Raw genomic sequence first — 22068 nt, 5'->3', positions numbered from 1 at the left:
AAGGAAACCCCAGGTTAACATTGCTGTGCATAGATAATTTTGCAACATGACAAGGTAAAAACATAAGACTAAATCAGAGAAAAATACTCTTCTTCTTACAAGTTGAATGAACTTGTTCTTACCAGTTCACCTGTCCTATATAACTCATCAGTAAAATGAGGCAGTTGGTTCACTTGGTGTCTGGATTCTCCTTAGCTCCAATTATTGAAGATTCCATAATTCCAACTGCTAAATGCTACTACTTCATAACCGTGTAACATTAAGTAATATATCTTACTTATTTATAAGATTTCAAAACTCTATGAATATACCCCAAGAATGTATTTTCATCAGAGAATGATCACATTATTGCATCTTAGGATAGATAAGAAGAGAGATAGATAGATAGATCGATAGATAGAGAGATAGATAGATGATAGATAGATCTTCGAAATAGGGAAGCAGGGAATTAATTGCAACATTTAAAAATCTTCTAGATACTGTATTTAGATTAAGTACTTTACAAGTGCTGTCTAATTTTATTCTCACAAAACCTTTGTGTGGTAGTACAATTTTATTTTATAGGTGAAGAAGTTGGATCTCAGAAAAATTAAGTGACATTCTCATAGTCATATGAGCATGAATCAATATGTGGCAGAGATTGGAATCAGAGCCATTACTCATCATTTTCCATCACCACATATTCCTAAAAAGAGTATTTGATTAAAACTAAAAAAAAATGTGAATAGTAATAATAAGTGGGTTGTGATGTTACTTTTTCTTAAATAATTAAACAATTGTAAACAAATGGTAACAGTGAGGCATAAAACTTAGTTTGGGAAGTGGTTGGACTTTCTGCCTTCAAGTGCGTGTGTGTGTGTATACGATAAAACATAAAAATTGAACATTACTATTTTACCAAATGCTTAATGGGTATTATTTTTTATTTTGAATTATTATTATTGTTTAATTTACATTTTGATGTTACTTTTAATATAGGGCTTTTTAGAACATAATAACTATTAATACAGCATCACATACAATTACCTGTGGTGGAAGCAGCGGCAGTCTTATAAAGGCAAGAAGCATACTCAAATCATTGCATCTCCTCTGCATGTCATATTTGACCCACATCATTAATGCATGGAAGATAGTTTCTTCGTCAGGAACATTTACATCATCACTGGCCAGGAGTTTATGGAGCTCCTCAGCTGGAAGCAGTAAAAACTCTTGATTTCTCATAACTTCCATTATGTTTTCCTGCAGGGAGAAAACATCTTGGAATAAATTTGGCTTCACTTTGATTTAGCTGGGAAAGCATCTCAGAATGAAATGAGAAGTCGTCAATAACCTTTGTTCTCATTATAACATAATCCTTGAGACTTAATCCTTCAGAAACTAGAAGCTGTTAAAATGAAAGCATTGTAATTGTAATTGAAGTGTAAATGTATCAGAGACAGCACAGATCTTGTAATAACTGGAGGATTATAATGTTGAGCTTTGTTATGCAGGCAGAGTGTACTAAGTGATTAAATGTTCAAGTTTCAAGTGGACTGCTATGTAAGGTTTGGTGAACATGAAAAGAATAGCATTTCAAATTTTTTAAAGCTTGACTACATATACATGAATCAGAAAGTGGGAACGAAATTACATAGAGATAAGTAACACTATAAGATGCATCACTATTTATTTAGAAGGGAAAAACAGGACAGATAGGCTATAGAAGTCACAAAAGCACATATGTTCCACCCTTTTATTATCTCTCAAAACTTCCTCCTCTCATGACAATTTCTCTGGCTTAATTTAGATTCCCATTTATTTTCTTCCAGATTGCTGCCATAACCTTCTAATTACCCAGCCTGACTCTATTCTTAGCCTCTTTACTGTATCCTCTATAATAATGCTAGAATAATTGTTCTACCACATAAATATCACGGCTTGCTTTGGTTTGGTCTCCTTTGTCTTTTGGTTCAAATCTCTTGGTGAAGTACACTACTTCTTTATGATCTGACGTCTTCCTGAGTCTAACACTTTATTTCTTAACCTTACTTGTGTTCTAGTCACAGTTACTTAATCTTTCCATTTGCCATCCTGTCAGACATGTCCCCTCTCACTCATCTATTGCTTAAAATGACTTATATCCACTTTTTCCTAATTTCTGACATTTTTAAAGACTCAACTCAAAAGCAATTTGTGATATACGGGTTTCTCAAGTCCTCTGTTCACTCGAATGGAATCTGGCTACCCCATTCACCATGCGTGCTCAGTGGGTGGTATTTATATCCCTGAGATAGCAGTTACCAAACTGTGGCCTAATCTTCAGTGCCCTTAGGGGTCTTAACTCAAACTTTAAGCTCCTTGGAACAGACACCTTAACATGGCATATCTAGATCCTGGAACATTACGGGTGAACAGTACATATTTATTGAATTGGATGTGTTGGTAATATTTGTGGAGACAAATAAAATTTTGGAAATAGTACAACAGAGTGGTGCAGCGTTTTTCAAATACACTTTAAAAATGACTTGCCAAAACCCTTCTGATATTCTAGCAGAGAGGGTTTGTTGGCTGATATATGGTTAGAGAAGACAGAGATCTGACTGGCTGCCTCTATTGTTCCACCAATCCCCATGTCTCAAGTCCAAGGAAGATATAATTAAGGTTTTTCAGATCATAGTTTAAAAGCCACTGTTGTGGTAGAAATCTCAAAACATGCATATTGTAGGAAAAAAAAAAACCTGAAACAGGTTCAACTAGATATTTTCCCACAAAGGCATTATGACTACACTAAAGCTGAATAGAAGGCTCAGCAAATGCCCATTACTCTGTATGTCAGAGAAGACCCAACTTATTTTCTAAAAGAAACTTGATCCACCTTTTGAGTGTTATCCTTGGAACTGAATCCAAGGCTTGAAGTGCCTTCAGCTGTCACAAAAGAATCTCAGCTTTTACTTTTGTTCAGGTCATATGCCATATTTGATGGACATCACAGAATAGCTGATGTCCTAGAAAATTTTGTTCCCTGTGTTCCCTCTGTGCCTAACACAAATTCTATGTAAATTATAGGTATCCAATATCTATTTACTGAATTAACCAATTGAGTGTTCTGAGATGTAGTGCCACCAAGTTTCTCTAAAGAACTATGGTAAGATAAAGATGTTTTTGGAGAATCTTTGAAATATTTCTTGTCCATCTATTTTTCCAGTTACTGAAAAATCTATGCCTCTATTAAACTACACACAGAATTGTATAGCTAAACCATCAGTATATAGTATGGGGTACTATAAAAAAGCAGGTCTGTGAAACTCTTTTGGTGTCTATCAAATATATTGTTTAAGGCATATTTTGTTATATTTTACAGCAGCCTCTTTATGATGACCCTTGGGAGAAATTTCTTGCAGGTTTTAGTAGCGAGAATAATTGCACTTCTCCTGAGTAAATTGGTTTGCTTTTATCATGGATGTTGTAAATTATGAAATTGATCGGATTTCTCTTTTTATTTGGCTTCAAGAAAACTTAGAGTTAAATTGAAATCTATCTGTTAAGAAGGTAATAGTCCTTTATAGTTTGATTTCTTTTTTAGACAGCTCCAATGATAGTTTCATTTAATACCCCTAGCACAGATTTTTTTCTTTTATCCCTACATCTTTTTTAGAGCATATTCTTTTAATTTTATATCTTTGCAAGCCATACTACATTTTGGGGAATTAGCTATGTGGTTTGTAAAAACTGCTATAAATAAACTGGACATTAGGAGCTAATAACAGATTATTGGATTTTTCATACTGTCCCATATATTATATTGTTTATTATTTTTTCTTTATGTATTTTAGAGTTCTAAAGTTCTCTTTGCTCTTGTTTTCTCCATCAAGTCTCCTTTTCATGATATCTTGCCTGATATTTTCCTGTTTTTTGCAATCTATTTTCTGGAACTTTATTGTTTTAATTTCATTATGTTATATTCACTAAAGAAAAATGTAAATTCACACTACTTTCCTTAACACTGCTTGTGTACCCCTGGTAACTCCTTGTGTGAGAAGATCAAGTAGTGAGAGGCATCAAAATTCTTTGGCCTGTTTACCTTTTGTACAATAACTTTAAATTTATTCAATAATTCATTCTATATAGATTTACTGAACGCTTAACATATGGTCCTGGATAATTGCAGCAAGAACAAAATGGATTTGCATCAAAAAGCTTACCACACATGGGACACCTATAAAATGTGCAGTGCTTAGAAAATGCCTTGTCAACTCAGAAAAACAGGGTTTTCAAATGGACCTAGAACATTAGGTAGGAGAGTAAATTAGAAAATGGAAAATGGATAGATATAGTGTTATGGCTAGGGGAAAGTATATAAACAAAGGCATAATAGCAGGTAATATAGTATAAAGTGCCATATTTGGAATGTCAATTTGATTAAGAATGAGCACAGAGAAATTGTAAGAAATAATACTGAAAGGATAATTTATACCATATAATGGAATAAATTTATTCTAAAACTTTGACAGTCTCTCCATTAAATGGGAATATATGTATACATATATTTTTATACATAGATTGAAATATTTATTATAAAGAAAGATTTTAGCATCAAACTTAAGTTGCCACTACATAAGACACAAATAATTTTTATTAGTTACAAGGCTAAATCCTACTGTCTATTTTTTCTATTTCATAATAGTTTAAAATAATTTTGGTAGCTACAAAAAATTCACAATTTTGTTTTATTCTAAACAGAATTTTCTTACCATTTTTATTTAGCTATTTCCTGAATTTGACATAAACATTTTCTAATATTAATTTTCTTCTCTCCCTTAATTATATTATTGTTTTTCTCTTATCTTATTATTGGCAATATATTAATAAGTAGTAATTATTCAATTTGAAATTCCAGTGGAAGTTTATTTATTATTTATTTATTTGGATTTTATTTATTTATTCATGAGAGATACAGAGAGAAAGAGAGGCAGGGACACAAGCAGAGGTAAAAGTAGGCTCCATGCAAGGAGCCTGATGTGGCACTCGATCCTGAGACTCCAGGATCATGCCCTGAGCCCAAGGCAGGCACTAAATCGCTGAGCCACCCAGGGATCCCCAGAAGTTTATTTTTCTACATCATTTTAAAAGCTAACAATTAATGATAATATTATGTTAAGTGGAATATAAGGAAGTGCATTCAATTATCATATTTTAGTTATCAATTTAGTTTAAAATCTGGGTATTAAATTGTAGTAAAATATTTTATTAATGTTCAAATAACTTTAACATAAATTTTAACATTGTTTACTTCATTAACAGCTAATACAAATACAATACATTATACACTATTATGGTTAACTCAAAGATACTGCTCTGTTATGAATGTCTACTGGGTTAAAACTATTTCACCATCTTGCACTTTGTGACCGGAAGTCAGTTAGAAGAAGCTCCTAATCACTGCTTCCAACATTATGTTGGGAAGGTTAATCCTCCAGATCACCACAGAATCTCTGGCTTGATTCCAAATCACTGGAGCCTATGGAATTCATTTAATTGCCCATCTAAAAAGTTATTGGTTAGAAAGAGGAATTCTTAGGAGGCTCACACTACCAAATAAATGGAAAAATGAAAATTTGAGGCTGAGAATTGGCTACATCCTCTGGTTAAGGTTTATTATATAAGAATGAAAATGTAAATTTTGGGTCTAACGTCTGAGTTCTAAAATTATAATTCCTTGCATCCTTTGCAAGGAAATTTTTGAGAGTTTCTGATATATGCATGATTCTACTATTGTCAGGGACAAAGTTGAAAAATACATATCTTGACTTCCAAAGCAGAAGTTACATCATGTACCGGATTGAGTAGTGTATACCAAAACTTCATATTCACTTGGAACCTGATAATGTGGCCTTATTTGAAAATAGGGTCATTGCAGATGTAATTAGTTAAGCTAAATTAAGGCCATCCTGGATTAGAGTGGGCCCTCATCCAATTACTGGTGTGGTAAATGACAGAAACAGGCCTACAGTGATGAGAACACTATGTGAAGACAGGGGTGACACAGAAGGAAGAAGGCCACATGAAGGTAAGATAAAAGTCATGCTGCCAAAAAAGTTAAGGAATGCCAAGGATTGCTAGGAACCACCAAAAGTTGGAAAAGGCAAGGAAGAATTTTTCCCTAGAAACTCCAGAGAGAGCATGGCTCTGCTGACATCTTGATTTCAGATTTTTAGCCTGAACTATAAGAGAAATTTTCTGTTGTTTTAAGTTATCCAGCTTTTAATACATTGTTATGGCAGCCTTAGGGAAATAAATATCATAAAAGAAAGTAAAAAAAAAAAGTTATGTTAAAGACTCTCACATAAACTTAAGAAAGTATGATAATTATTCCCAGTCTTTTACATTATAATTGCTAGGCTCTTTATTTTATGGAATGGTGCCTTTGAGAAATATTAGGTTTCTAATGATCCAAAGGAGTGTGAGGGACAGGAAAAAGTGATCTCCTATTAGTATCCAGATCTATCTATCTATCATCTGTCTATCTATCTATCTATCTATCTATCTATCTATCTATCTATCTATCTATCATCTATCATCCCTCTATCTATCTACCATCTATCTATCTTTCTATGCCTCTAGTATTTAAATTTTCTAAACGAGCAAGTTGGGGAGAGACATTTATTCCAGTTATCAAACCTTCTTGTATCAGCTACTTTAAATTTGCTATACTGATATATTCATGTCAGGACTAACCCTTTCAGGTTAAAACCAATTTTCCTGGGCTTTTGATTATTTGCCTTCTCTGAATTTTTTATTTTTAATACTTGTGTTAAAGTTGCTGCCTCAACTCTTGAATACTATCTCAGACTTAATGAGTCTCAACAGAGACTCATTAAGAGATAGTCACAACTTGTTATTTTACAGATAAGAATGCGAAGGCTGTATACACAGTCAAGGTAGGTCTGGGGATTTAGTCTTTTGTCCTATTTCATTACCTGGACTATCTATACTTTATTAGGTTCCCCTTCTGGTTCTCCTTTGTTCATCTAATTTAGACTTACTGTCTTACTTTGATCTGTGCAATATGTATGCACTGATTCTTAAGTGTTCACTGAACCTGTTTCCACCTTTTTCTTGATATATCTGAGTTCCATGATGTGTCATGGTGATTATGAAGAGTCAACATATTAACACTGACTTGGACAGTTGGTCAGGATTTAGATCCCAACCCTGCTATCCACTGGTGTGTGATTAAAAAGTTTTTTTTTTTTTTGTCTGTAAATGGGTTAAAAATAGTATCCATTGTAAAGCACTGTTGTGAGGATTAAGTGTGAAGATTAAATTAAATTTACTGTTCTCAATCAAGTATCTGACACTGAGCAAGCATTAGAGAAGCATTAGCCATTACTATTAGGCATCTGAGCCTACCCTTCACTTTAGTCTGCTATTGTTAAATGTATTGCCTACATTTACATTTCTTTAACTTCCTTATTTTCTTTACTGATTATTTGGTCCATAAGTCATTATCGAGTTTTTTTTTTTCTGCCTAGTATATTTATAATACTAAAATCACCGAGACTAAAAAAGGGAAAGTTCTGGCTCCTAAGAAACATATTTTCTAATGAGAAGGAAAAAAATGGGGGATTTAATGGAGTCAAAGGTATAAGAATGAAAGTGGAATAAGGAAGGTCAAGGAGGAGTTTCAGTTAGGAGACACACAACTTTCCATTCTGGAATAGCAATTTCCAAGACAAGGAAATGTTTTTCATGCAATCATAGATTTACAGAGCATCAAAGAAATATTGATAGCATATGGTCTGATTCTCATATCATTATCTACCAGGATTACAAATGGGAATTTCTATGACCTCATGTAATCTCAAATTGGAAACTATCTCTAAAGACACTTAATGTACACTCCATGTACTTCTCTGTGCTCTGCTCACCCAGTGAGTATTTTTTTTTTTAAGATTTTATTTATTTATTCATGAGAGACAGACAGACAGACACAGACACAGACACAGAGCGAGAAGGCTGACATGGGACTCAATTCCAGGTCTCCAGGATCAGGCCCTGGGCTGAAAGTGGCGCTAAACCACGGAGCCACCCGGGCTGCCCATCGCACAGTGAGTATTTTCAATGATGGGAATTACTCCATTAAGAAAACCTACATCATTGTTGAATAGCCCTATCAGAAAATTGTCCTTATTTTGAAGTAAAATCTTCCTTCTTATAATTTTCTTACATTAATTCCAAGGCAGATCTGTTATTTATTCTATTGACCAGTTATTCAAACATTGAGGATTATATTTTTTCTCTTTTCTATCATACTTTTTAAAGGCTAAAGAATTATCATTCTTTAATCTTCTAAAGGATCTTAATCTTCAAAACCAGAGAACAATGCTACAGCGGAAGATACAATCTTTGCTGAATCTCCCCTGAAATACCTGCATTCTTCTCTTTATTCCTTCAGCAATGAGAACAATAAAATAAAAATAAAAAATATTCATACAGAGTCTGTGTTGTTTATTTGCATACAACTTTTTAATCTTTCCCAAGGACCTTTTCCAAGTAAATGCAGGAAAACAAATACTAAACAATCATTGATAAAAATCTAATTTCAATCACATGTATATATATATGTATACATACACGCACATATCTAACTACTATTATTTAGATAATCAACCAAATGAAAGAAATGTTCAAAGAGTTGATAGTGTGTATAGATTTTTTTTGTCAGTTTTGTCAGTGCTTATGAGATGACTTGGAATATAATTCTTTATATATTTGGATTATATATCAGACCCTTCTTTAATATAACAGTATATTGTAATGGCCACACATGTTTTAGTATATATATACATATACTTTCTTCTGAGTTTTCTTTAGCTACAGGAAAATGATTGAGATCCAAATCTGCCAAACTAAAGTGAACAGTTGCAAGTTTTCTTTATTAATTATTTCCCAACTATTAGGTGTGATTACTTCATTGGTGGCAATTTTTTTCCCAAAAAAATATTAGAGTACCAATGTTAAAATGAAGCATTTTGTTACAATTCCAAAACTGTGTCCAGTATCAGAATTTATTTCTTATGGCCATCTTTCTAGATTATCATATAGGACAAAATATAATTTTGTTATTTTAAGTTCCCTAAAATATATGAGCTTATGACTCAAAATATACGAGTCTGTGACTCATATATTATAACTTTGTCTTTTCTGACAAAATGTTGCTATAGAGAGGTAAGATAATTTAGAAATTGTAGTGGAAAGAGCAATAATTATTCATTAAGAAGGACTGGAGAAACATCCCATTCAAATACTTTCTGGTCAGGACTTCCTAGGCAAAGACACTTCTTTATTCCAAAATATCATCTCCTAACTGTGAAAATGGGTTTTACAACACCTAGTCTGTAAATCTTTTCTGATTTGCTTTTGAGTACATTGAGCTAAGAAGGAAATAATTCCTAAATTTTACAATGTTATGCAAACTAAACAATTATTTTCATGGGACTCTAACCCTTGTAATAATTTGGTCTTCTTTTGATACTGGAAACGTACTGTTCAAAAACATAAGTATGCAATATATATTATCTACTAATTTGTAGAAGGAGGAAGAGAACATGTACAAGTCATTTATAGACTTCTCTATCAAGAAAAGAAGCTCAGTCAGCCAAATTGTTCTTCCTTTTTTTGCGGGGGGGGGGGGTTTAACAGAAAGGTAATTAACCATATCCAAACATATTAAATGCTTCACAAACTGTGTAACACTATGCATGCGTCAATTATTAGTCATAATAGTGATTTTTATGATTTACTGTTAAGTACATTACTCCTTGGTTGAACCCAAACCTTTCTGCCGCCCCTTCCTTCATAAATTGCTCTGCATCAGTATTTCCCTAGTTTCTTGTAGATCTCTTATAGAAATCATTGAGAATGGCAGCAGATGGAAAAATTAGGAGGAACGTGATAATCTCCACACAATCATCCAGGACTCCAGGATCACACCCAAGGCAGATGCTCAACCACTGAGCCACCCAACTGTCCCAAACATTTTCTTAAAGGAGTTATAATACATCATAAAAACATAAAAATAACAATCCTATACAACTTTGCTAATAAAACAGAATTTTAACACAAGATAATATTTATGTCTTCCTTGAGAGGATATCTTGCAGAAAATGGACAAAGAGTCTTCTTTAGTGCATACGAATGTATATTGTATTCAGTAGTTCTCATTCTGTGCTTATAGAGAATTGAAAGAAAGTTTATCCTTTATTGTAATAGAAAATAATTTTTTTTCAGGACCAAAAAGGATGGCTTTGTCATCCTGTATTTATATAGTCTTTTGTTCTTATGTTTGTAAGCATAAGCGATTCACCAGGAAAGCCTGTTATATGCATAATCTAAAATAGCTAGACAGTTGGGGTAAAAAGTATGTGCAGAAAAAAAGGAAACAGTGAGTATAGAAATTACTTACATAACCACATTGATTAGTTTGCAGTTAAAAACAGCATTAGCATTCTGCAAAAAAGAATACATTACAATTTTGCAATCTTAAGGTTTAAATGGTCTCTATAGAATCATGTAAAATTTTAATTATAATTTTGCATTCATTTATTGCTTAATAAAATAATTTAGACTATTTTCCTTCTGGGGTGGACTAATTTACCAGTTGCTTACAACCAACATTAAAAATCACAGCATAGTATATTCTCTTATATTTAACCTATTTTAAAATTTTTAAACACCAGACATAACTGTAATCATTGTCAAAAAATCAAGTAAAATCAAAAGCAAGCCATAAAAGTTCTTCCCAAGAAAACTGTAAAATGAAAATGAATGAAGAGTAGACTTTATGTAAAATAATTGGAATAAAGGGGATGATCCCCTTCCAAGTTATATAAATGTATAATAAATTTTCCTTCAGTTTGCCAAGTAACTTAGTTCACGCCATGAATTTATCTCTCAGCAAATAAAAGAAGCATTAGCTACATTACAATATGTATATTTACATACAATGCATTAAATATGAAAGTTGCTGCCAAACATAATTTCATGGAATATTATATTTTATAAATAAGATGCAGTAAAAGAGACAAGTACTACCATGAAAAGTTAGATGTTCATACCTCACATAGCCTATATACTTTGCCATCCCAGAGAGTTTCTATATGGAAACGGGCTGAGTTGCACCAGATAAAGCTCTAAGTTAGCCCTAGACAGGTGCCTGGCACACCAGACTTCTGGCAGTGCAGTAAGTAATTAGGCTTATGATGTTAGTGGAAAGTGTGGAAAGCCCCTTCAAGATCATTTCATCTGGTAGCTCATGAAACTTTTAAGACTTAGTTTGCTGTCAAAATGAAGGAGGTAATCTCATTAAACATAGCGAGGAAGAGTGGTGTCTCTTGGGATGTTGGGATGTACCACTAACGACCCCGTTCACTAGAGTGCTTTGATTTTGTCTAAGGAGGAGGAAGAAGGTGCTATGAGAGAGCATGCACATCTGAGACCTTCTCCTTTCTCAGCTGATGGCTATTTGAGCTTTGGCAAGCTCACTGTGATGAGGTTGCTGCAAAGGGTATAGCAGCCACCCTTGGTTGTCCTTTGGGTTTGCAGTGATGGTGTTGGAAGAGCAGGTGATAAAATTATTAACCAGACTCAGTTTTCTAGAATTTGTCCATGGTACTCCATTTGATTAAAGAGTGTATTTAAACCCCCTCATGAGGTCAGATTAATTGAATTGTAACTATTGTGACTGGTAACTGACAAATTTCTCAGAATGCAAAAAGTAGTCAAGGACAAATCAGCCAAGACTGATAAAGCAGAAAGAACATCATAAGAGTGGTAACTCCAAACTCCCTTTGGGTGACCTGAGTAAGGGACTTTTCTAAGAGATCTCTGAGTCTGATTGTTCAATAACAGGATCTCAAAGGAAGATATTGGAGTGCTTCTCATCAAAGAATTCACAGCTGAGTGGCCTAATAGAATCTACTTCATGATAGCCCCTGTGAATGACACAAGTCCTATCCACTCCCCCCTCCAATGAGTCTGGAGATGAATTAGAGAGCCCTGTCAACTTTTACAAGGACCTCTAGGCTGACTTTCAAAACTAAATAAGACTAGCAGTTAGGCTAAGGCTCCCTGTCTCTTCAGAGGAAGCCTTATGTCAAGGTCAGGTTTTAATGGGGCGATGGGAGAGAATGGACTTTTCAGGCTCTTTGTTTACCAGTACGACAGGTGGCTTTGATATTTGTAACACCTGGCACCAGGATGGGAGAAACAAATGATGATGCTCTCCAGTTTGAGATCTGAGGTCACCACCAAGAAGTCCTTGTTCAGCCTTGTCTATGAATAGATCCCTTTGGTGTCCTACAACTTCTATTGTTATGAATACCACTATTGAATGTACTGTTGGTATAGATGTATTATCTACACGTTCTCCTGCTCACTTCTGCCCCCAATCCCTAATGGGCCCTCTTAGTGGGGCATGTGGAAGCCTATGAACTAATCTTATTTCTAGTTCCTTGTGCCATTGCCTCCCCAAAGCAATATCTGCTGTTCAGAGAGGAAAAAGAAGTAGCTGTCCTTATAACTAAGCTTTATAAAACCGAAGTTCTCTGTAAGACTATTTCTTCACTCATTATCCCTATGTGGCCTATGTGCAAAGCCCAAATATTTACCTTTATTTGTAGGTAGCTGGGTGCTATAATACTGCCTTTAGTACCAGCAGTACCTAGCATGGTAACTGTCATAGTGGCTAATATTGCCCAAGCTAACAGAACTTGGTATGTGGCAACTGATGTTGCAAGTGCTTTATTCAATATTGTTTTCTACATGGATGATTCAGTTCAATTTATCTTTATGTGGAATGGATCACAAAACACCTTTAATGTCTTTCCACAAGGCTACCCAAATTCCTTGACTATCTGTTGATTATCGTAGGCCGTAATTTGGAGAAATTTTTGTACTGAGAGAACTAACCTGCTATGTTGATGATGTTCTCCTGGTGGGCTAAGGCAAGGGCACTGTCCAGGAAGGACTGGGAGCCCTATTGACTTATACATGGCAGCACAAGTGGGCCATTAACACAAACTAGTTACAAAGATGTACAACCCAAGTGATATTCCTTGGTAAATCTGGGAAAGAGCATGATGCGTCATTCTAGGGGAGAGTAGTGCCAAGCTTTTGACTTTTTTGCTCTGGCAAATTAAAAAAGAATCCCAGTAACTGTTGGGCTTATTTGGCTACTAGGGCTCTCACATCCCCATAGAGTAGTTCTGATGGTACCCATCTATTGGGTTACCAGAAAGGCTACTGCCTTTGAGTGGGGCCATAACCAATAGGATGCTCTAGAGGCTTTCTACTCAGCCACTTAGTCTACCCTTCTTTTGGGCACTACCAAACTACATTTGCTGTTTGAGTTACAGCAATCTCTTAGTTTTCCAATTGGAGACTACTGACAGTTGGAAACTGTAGCAGGTTACTGGCATCTATCAGGCTTTTGAACCTGTAGGCTCCTGGAGTTAGCTGAAAGGGAAAAAGCCTTTGGGGCAATTATTGGCTTGTTATTGGGCTTCAGTAGATTGGGAGCACATGACTCATTGCTGTGAAGTAGTTTTACTACCAGATATCCCAATAATGTCACACATCTGAACAAAGGACTCAGTTTGTCTGGTAAAGGAAGCTCAGAGATCTCCTCTAGTGAAGTGGAAATAGTACATACAGGACGGGGTGAAACTTGGCCTAACTAGAGTCTTGCAACTTCAAGTGTTGGTCTCAGGAATCCACATCTGACATTTGGGCATATCAACAGAGAAGCCACTATCTCCACTGGCTCAGTGGGAACTTAGAGACCTCCCTGGACTGTGCACAGGCCAGGTTCTCTTTCCAGTAAAGTTTTACTGGGATGGAATGATGTGTGGCTGCACCCAACCTGAGAGATCTGTCCCTTAATTAGTGCATTAAAAGACATGTGGAACAACAGGCAGAGTTTCATGGGGTATAGATGGCTGTCCAGACCACACAGCAAATGTTCCATGTTGATTTCACTGAATCATGGGCTATGGCTAATAGCCTGGTTGTATGGTAAGGTCACTGACAAGCCTCAGACTGGCATATACAAGAGGCATTCTCACCTCCTCTCTGGAGATGAGAGAATTCCATACAATTGGATCTGTTACCAACCAATAGGCTTTCTGTTAACCATGTGGATATTCACCAGAAAGTTCATTACACACAAAAAGGGAACATATCCAATGGATGGCCACGTTTGTCAGCTAAACATTGAGAATGAATTGTTCCTGTCCCAGAGCAAGCAAATGTGCTGGGATCCATGGAGGACAGTCCAAGAGAATTCAGACAACATCCTAAATGGGACCTGTGGACAGCCACTTCTATCAGAAGCTGCCAAAACAGCATGTAAAAGCTGTCCTGCCACCAAACTCTGGCCAAGGGTTCTAATTCTACTTGGGAAATTTTATGAAACAGTACTTCTCATTTGCCTTGCACATTTGACCAGGCTGTTTGTCCCCTTCTTTCAACTGTACACATTAGTTATAGTTATTGACACCCCAGTCTTTATGCTGGGATTCTGCAAGAATCTTTCATCACCTTCAGCCCCTTTCCAAAGATTTGAATGGTGGCCCATAAGGATAGCTATTAAATTGCAAGAGATAGAGACAATAACCTCCTTTTCCATTTTTCCTTCAGGTGCAGAGTTTGAGTTTTTTTACCTATAGGAATCTTGAAAAGAATGACCATCACCTTGACGTCTCTAGTTCAAACATTTTCCTTAAGGTGTACCTGCTACTGTGTTCCAAGTAATCACATGGGATGGACATGTGATATAAAATAGGTTGATTTATTCTTTCCTGGTCCACAAGAAGATCTTAGCCAGAGACTTTGGTTGACCAACTTTGGGTTTAGATCAAGTGTGCTATTCTTGCCCATGGTCCAGGATAGACTGTCCATGTTGCTGTTGATGTGGAGGATTCTCTCCAGTTCTGAACTGATAGCATATGAGCACCTTCAGCCCTGAGAGTGTAGATATAGGAGTGGAAGTGGGGAGAGTCTAAATTCTCTTCTCTTTTTCCTATGGGTACCCCATGCGACTTTCTCTTCCCTGAATTCATAGAGGTACCTGTTCCAGGCAGTTGCCACTGCTCTGAATTTGAATGGCAATTATATATACCACATACATCTTGATCCTACAGATGATCATCTGATTGTCTTGCCACTATATGCCATATAGAGTGGACATTTCTCTGTGGATCTTTCTGATATCTCAAGTGCCCCAACCTTATTAATATGGACTCAAAGCATTGTTGCACACTGAAATCTGGCATAAGAGTAGTGAAATGTCTCTATAAAAGTCTACAAACTCCTGTTAGAGATGGGAGTAACCAGAACATCTGGAACAAGGTGTACATCCACCATCAAGGCTCTTTTATTTTTCTTTCCATTAAGTTAGCAAACCTTTCCTCCCTACACGCATCCTCACCCTATTCTGTTTTTGCCACACCTTCGTTGTATATAGATCAGTGACACTAATAAAGTAAAATAGTCCATTACAAAGCTTAGACAGAAAGGCTCTGGGCTGTCTAGAATGGACCCTAATGGATGTGGGACATCTTTCAGAGTAAATTCATAATGGCTCAATTGTTGCTTTCAGTTGGCTCATTGTCCCAACTGAACACTTAGACATCTGGTTGCTCAATAGGATATATAGGTTTCCCACAAATCCAATATTTTTTACTTATTATTTAGTGTCTTTATTTTGTTTGGATTCCCTCTAGCTGCCATGTGGCAGGACATCAGCCATAAATATAACTCTTAATCCTATGATTACTCTTATAATTGGTCTTATAATAACATCCCAAGGCAAGGGGAAGGGAAAAAGTCAGGTAGGGGGATTGGTGGGAATGGAATCAGGCAAGGCCTCATGGTAGTGTTAAGTTCTCCACACATGATCCCACAAGATCTCACTTGCCCTTCTTCGACAAAGACTAAGTTAAAATGTCTTGTTAAAATTACACACACGTACACACATATATATGTAATGCAATTTATATAAAAAGTTATAGAATTTTCTATTAAGCATTTTTAGATAAAAGACCACATTTTATCTACTTGATGTGCCCTAAAACTCTTACTACATAATGGTAAATTTAAATCTTTGCTGTAACTTTACTGTTACCACAAATTTATAAGTATTCACAACACAATTGGTCATATTACATGTTTGGAGCTATGGGTAATGCTTTTGGTTGAATTACCATCTATCCATGTTATCACTGACCTTCTAATAATTTTTATGGGATTCCACTAAAATTCAGAGTAATACCTCGATTGACTATAAAACAAAGTGTTATATTTAGAGAAACAATTTGATATCGAAGTTTCTAACACTAGATGGGAGAGAGAGATTGTAACTTATCATAGGCTAGTAAGTAAGGTATGCAACTTACATAGATGACAATATCTAATGTCTACGTAAGAAATGAAACTAATGAGGGTTATAGTGAAGTGTGGAAGATCCCACAGTTATAAGTGGTATATAGATGATTTAAAATCTATCTTGTTTCAGGGATGCCTGGGTGGCTCAGCAGTTGAGTGCCTTTGGCTCAGGGCATGATCCCCAAGTCCCCAAGTCTCGGGTTTGAGTTCCACATCAGGCTTCCTGCAAGGAGCCTGCTTCTCCCTCTGCCTATGTCTCTGCCTCTCTCTCTCTGTGTCTATCATGAATAAATAAATAAAATCTTAAAAAAAATCTATCTTGTTTCAAAGAAAAATAACCCACATAAATGACAGGGAAAGAATAGGACCCTATCAATCAGAATAGGTAGAAGGAGAGGCAAACTAGAAAATCCTGACTCCTAATTTTTCCAAACCCTTCTCTTCTAGATTGCAGAACAGTCCTTTCTCACTTGCTACACAAACAAAAAATTTATAAAAAAAGCATATTAAACATAAGCAAATAACAATAACACCAAAAATGTCTGGTTAACCTCAGTTCCTTTCCTCACCAACTATCATTGCCGCCAGGTTAAATACCAGAGTGAAGTCTCAGAACTATTTGGAAAGAGAAGTAAAAGCTCTGTTGCAGGAAGAAATAACATTGACAGCAAAGCAATTTCAGGATCTGCGTAAGGGTGTGAAAAAGCAGGATGTAATATGTATTGGGATTGACCTTGAGGGTGTGAGGCCAGGGTGGAAGAATGTAGGAATGAAGAAAATTTATTTATGTTGACCACTCACTCATTATCTGGGATTCAGTATACTGGCTAAGAGTTGATTTTAACAGTGAACATGGAGGCTATCCTGAAGTCTGTAGATGATCGTACTGTAAATGAGTTGCTAGAACTTTATTAGCATAGTATTGAGGAAAGACAACAGAAATAAGAAGGAGGTAGAAATATTAAAATGGATTATTTGAAAGAACTGAAAATCCTTTCATTTTATTCTTCTGGGAGGGCCCAAAAATGATGCTGAAGGGGGCATCATAATGTTAAGAAGGCTGGGGTTAGAAGTGGGAGGCACTATCATCTTCCTGGAATTTAATATCACTGGAAATATGCCAAATTGGAAGAGTCTAGATGGCAGCAATTAATTATCAGATGTAAGATGGATATAATATAAATAAAGCGAGGGAGGCCTGAGATTTAGATTTCCTAGATCCCCAAGAATTTATGGAATTTTGGGGTGAGACTGATGGGTTTTTACTCAGGGCATTTTTTCCTTTGAAGAGGAAGAAAACTTGATAGCTGGGGATAAGAAAGTGAATATTAGCTATTGAAATGACAAATTCTAGTTCAATACAATTTCTAGATCAATATAGGTTCACAGATTCAGAATCTACTAAATTAAGGGGCAGAATGAGAGTCCTTAAGAAGTATACCACCACAAGTATATATAATATATTTCCCTCTGATCCTTCCCCCAGTGGATCTGCAGCCTTTGCTAGGATAGACGATCACTGAGATATACCTTTGAGGACTGTTTGATAAGAGATTTATGGTGACATTGAAATGCCATAATGGTTTTTTGGGTATAGTGGGGTCTATAGAAGCTGCATGAAAATGAAGTTTTGTCTCAGTGTGGGTACAATGGTTCTATAGACCTTCTCTGTGATTATCTTCTGAGATATAGATGTGTAATTAAGATATGCTAACTGCTGGCAGAGCTCTCTCATCAATTACCTGATGTTTTAGAAGAGTGGTTCTCAAGTTTTTGAATGTATCAGAATCTCCTGGAGGTATGCCTGGCTACATGATTTGTGAGGCACAATGCAAAGTGAATGCACAGCCTCTTTTATAATGAGCATGAAAAAATGCTATTAAAGTACATATAAAGTTTTTTCTTTTCTTCTACTCTCTCATATTTTATTTGTCTTTGGTGCTTTTTAATTTATTCTAAAAAAGGAAAAATTAATATTCTAAACTACTAGCATGAATTTTACTATTCATCTTTACATTGTACTTTGGTAGTTTTAAATGGCAATAGCAGAGAATTGAAGTCATATGCAGAATCACCAAAATTTCAAAATTTTTGAACTCATCTCTGAAGGCTACTTAGAGTTGACCAGAAGAAATAAACACAAGCCAAACTCAGGAAGGATTGGAAGGAGGAAGAATGCATCCCCTCAATCATGAAACCAGGCCTAGGTAGTGTGCTCAGGTATGGGACAACCTTCCTTGTTGCCCAGGGGCATTATTATCCAGCTACTGACTTGAGAAATGCTTTCTTCTCAATTCTCATTATCAGAACAAAACAAAATAAGTTTGTCTTTATTTTTTAAATTTAATTTTATTATTTATTCGTGAGACACACAGAGAGAGGCGGGGGGCAGAGGGAGAAGAGAGAGAGAGAGAGAGACACAGAAGGAGAAGCAGGCTCCATGCAGGGAGCATGACGTGGGACTCCATCCTGGGACCTCAGGATCACGCCCTGGGTTGAAGGAAGTCGCTAAAGCACTGAGCCACCCAGGGATCCCCCAAAAAGTTTGTCTTTAAACAACAAAGGTGGCAGTACATTTTTATAATCACAGAACTTCTGTAAAAAATGTAACCATTTTCTGTCCCAATAGGGTCTACAAAAACCTTGACTGTCCTGACATTACACAAAGCATCCAGGTAGTCACCCTATTGATAATATCATGATTTAGCGACTAGGAAGTGGCAAATAATTTGGATAACCTAGCAAGACTCATATGTGTTGGAAGGCAAGGGCTAAATCCTATGAGTTTTAAAGAACCTGCTGTATCTATGAACTTTTCAAAAATCTTATGGTCTGGAGTATAGCAGGAGAACTCTAGATAGTAAGTTAATCCTTCATACATCTAACAAGTGAAAATGAGGCACAAAATTTGTTAGGTTCCCTTGAATTTTTTAAAGTATATAGGAATATGATTCAAATCGATATGTTGGTTGGCACTCAGTTTCTAATGGGGCTAGAGTATGTGAGTCCCAGTTATTGTATAAGCTTCCCTCCATTTGTAGCATCTGACCAAATATTCACTTAGTTCTAGAAGTAGCCATGGTGGATGAGAATGTGGGGAAGACAGTCTATTAAGTCTCAGTGATAAAATCATGATTCCAACTTCTAAATTTCTGAAGCAAGACCACCGTTTTGCAATCAAGAACTGTTCTCTGTTTGTAAAAACAATTCTTGGAACACTATTGAGCTCAGGTGATGACCGAGGATTTAACCATGGAACATCCAGGGATTATGAACATTATTTTGGTGTTATTAAATCCACAGGATAGTAATCAGAAGTAATCATAGAAACTGTCCACTGGTTGGGCAGCCTAGATGGCTCACCATGTTTAGCACCTGCCTTTGGCCCATGGTGTGAACCTGGAGACCCAGGATCGAGTCCCACGTCAGGCTCCCTGCACGGAGCCTGCTTCTCCCTCTGTCTGTGTCTCTGCCTCTCTCTCTCTCTCTCTCTCTCTCTCTCTCTCTGTGTGTGTGTGTGTGTGTGTGTGTCTCAATAAATAAAATCTTAAAAAAAAAAAAAAAGAAACTATCCACTGGAGAGTAAAATTTTACAATGGAAGTATTGCACTTAAACCAGGCTTGTGCAGGTTGAAAAGGCACTAATAACTGCATGCCTATTCCTCAACTCATATGTATGGCCTCAAGGGCTCTTTATAATAAGTCTAAGGAAAGGGAAAGAATTCAATCCCAGTTTAGGAAAGGGTTGGCATGGTAAACCAGTGCTAGCCAGGACAGTGATGAAAGGAAATCTTTTCATAGGTAGAGCTGTTTATAGTAGACTTGGATGCTTACTTCGTATGAAGAGAGAGAGGGAGATGGTCTAAGTCATACATGCATTTCTGAGTACTGGAAAATAGCTTGACTGGTCGGTGAGAAGCCTGAAAGGAAAAAATGAGTGGCAAAGAGAGGTGGAGTAATTTTATATCAACAAATCTCTTGGAGTGATTACAAAGTAAAAATCTTTCTCGAATGCTTGGTAGATAGCATCCATTACAGAGGTGGCTCTCAACATTCCGGTTCACAGTAGAACTTAGGCCATGGACATGAGCTATCTTCTTTCCTTAACTACCTCAGTGTTACAATGGGGCCACAAAACTATGACCATAATAGCAAGGATAAAAGTTACACACAGATCTGAAAATATAAGCTCTTCTTCAATAAAGCTGATCTAGTTATATCATTGCTAATTCCTAGTATGTCATAGATTTTTGAAGAATACAAGCTGGCTGGTGGAAAAGTGGGTTTAGGTCCCCCTTCTATGTTGCAGGAAGCAGACATTCATATATTCTGGAATAGATACGTACTCTGGACATAGGTTTATATCTTTGTCTCCTTAGCACCATCTAATATCCTGGAGAAATCCTGATCCAATTATATAGGACTGACGAAATTATGACTGACAAAATTTACTTCGAAAAAAGAACCTATTTTATCATAAAGGCAATACAATGATGGGCTCCTGATCATGAGATTCATTGGTCTTACCATATCACCTATAAACATGTGGCATAAAGAATGGAAGAGTAGCATGTTCAAGGCTTTGCTAAGGCACCAGCTTTGGGCATAGCACCATGGATGATTGAGGCATGGTATTCCAAGATATAGTGTATGCATTTAATCAGTGCTGATATTTAATTCTGCAACTTCAGTTGTTAGAATTCATGAGTAGATTTGAGATTAGCCTCTCTGTCACTGTTACTCCCAGTATCTCACTTGTGAAAGTGTGTTTTACTTCTCTGCAACTTTAGGATTTGTTAGGCAAAAGATCTTGGGTCCTAGCAGAGGGGGCACTTCTGCCCCCTGAGTAGACGCAGTGAGTTTCACTGAACTAGAGTGTGGGACTACTAACTGGCCAAGCAGAGCTAGTTAACACAGTTTTGAAGTAAGAGAAGAGAAATAATGCACAGTGATCCAAATTTGGAGTTTGGGAAACAGAAAATGTGTTGGCAGATATTTTTTTTCCCTTAATGGGCAGATCTGAGCCACACTGGGGTTCCACATCTCCTTGGAAGACATTTCTCATTATTAGACTATCAATTGTGTTTGATTGTTAAGCTGTAAACAGCTCACAAATGCACTAATTGGTATTTTCTTTCCCTCCTTCTTAGCCTACCTTCTATTTTACCCTCAATTTTGTAATCCTGCGGTTGTATATTCCAATAAAACCTTGACCCATTAGCTTTGTGCTGGGTTCTGTTTTCCAGGTAGAACATAGATCATTCATCTTTGAAGTGAAGTAATTCAGCAGTAATCTGAATATCACCATAAACACAAACCAATAACTCAAGGAATGTTTACATTTGTGAGCCTGTTACCAAAACCCAAGTTCAGCTGCCCATTGTTAGAAAAACCAATAGTAAAGAGACAGTTTTGATTGGAAAGGAATATGAACTTTATTCAGAGGCTGGCCACCTGGGGAGAAGGTGGGTTCTTGTCTAAAGGCTACCTCCCAGGTTTCTGCCTGGCCCAGAAATTTTAAAGGGTAAAAAGTAAAGAAGTAGGGTGTTGTGACATTTCTTGATTACCTGCAGACTCGATGATGTCAGCTATAGGGTTATCTCAATGCTTGTAAGTTGAGCCAAAAGTTCTAGTTTCTTGATGCCT

General features: G+C 36.3%; 1 protein-coding gene across 2 annotated transcripts in view; it reads right to left on the bottom strand.

Moving 5' to 3' along the window:
- Positions 1–22068, bottom strand: part of KLHL1 (kelch like family member 1) — a 356958-nt gene that overhangs the window by 138145 nt on the left and 196745 nt on the right. For both annotated transcript variants that reach the window (XM_041730855.1, XM_041730856.1), the window contains exon 5: positions 1027–1239. In XM_041730855.1, coding sequence (XP_041586789.1) covers positions 1027–1239 — 213 coding nt within the window. The remainder of the gene's footprint in view (positions 1–1026; positions 1240–22068) is intronic.

Source organism: Vulpes lagopus, chromosome 16 (assembly GCF_018345385.1).
Source record: "Vulpes lagopus strain Blue_001 chromosome 16, ASM1834538v1, whole genome shotgun sequence".
NCBI classification, from domain to species: Eukaryota; Metazoa; Chordata; class Mammalia; order Carnivora; family Canidae; genus Vulpes; species Vulpes lagopus.
This window is presented reverse-complemented; position numbering and strand designations above follow the sequence as displayed.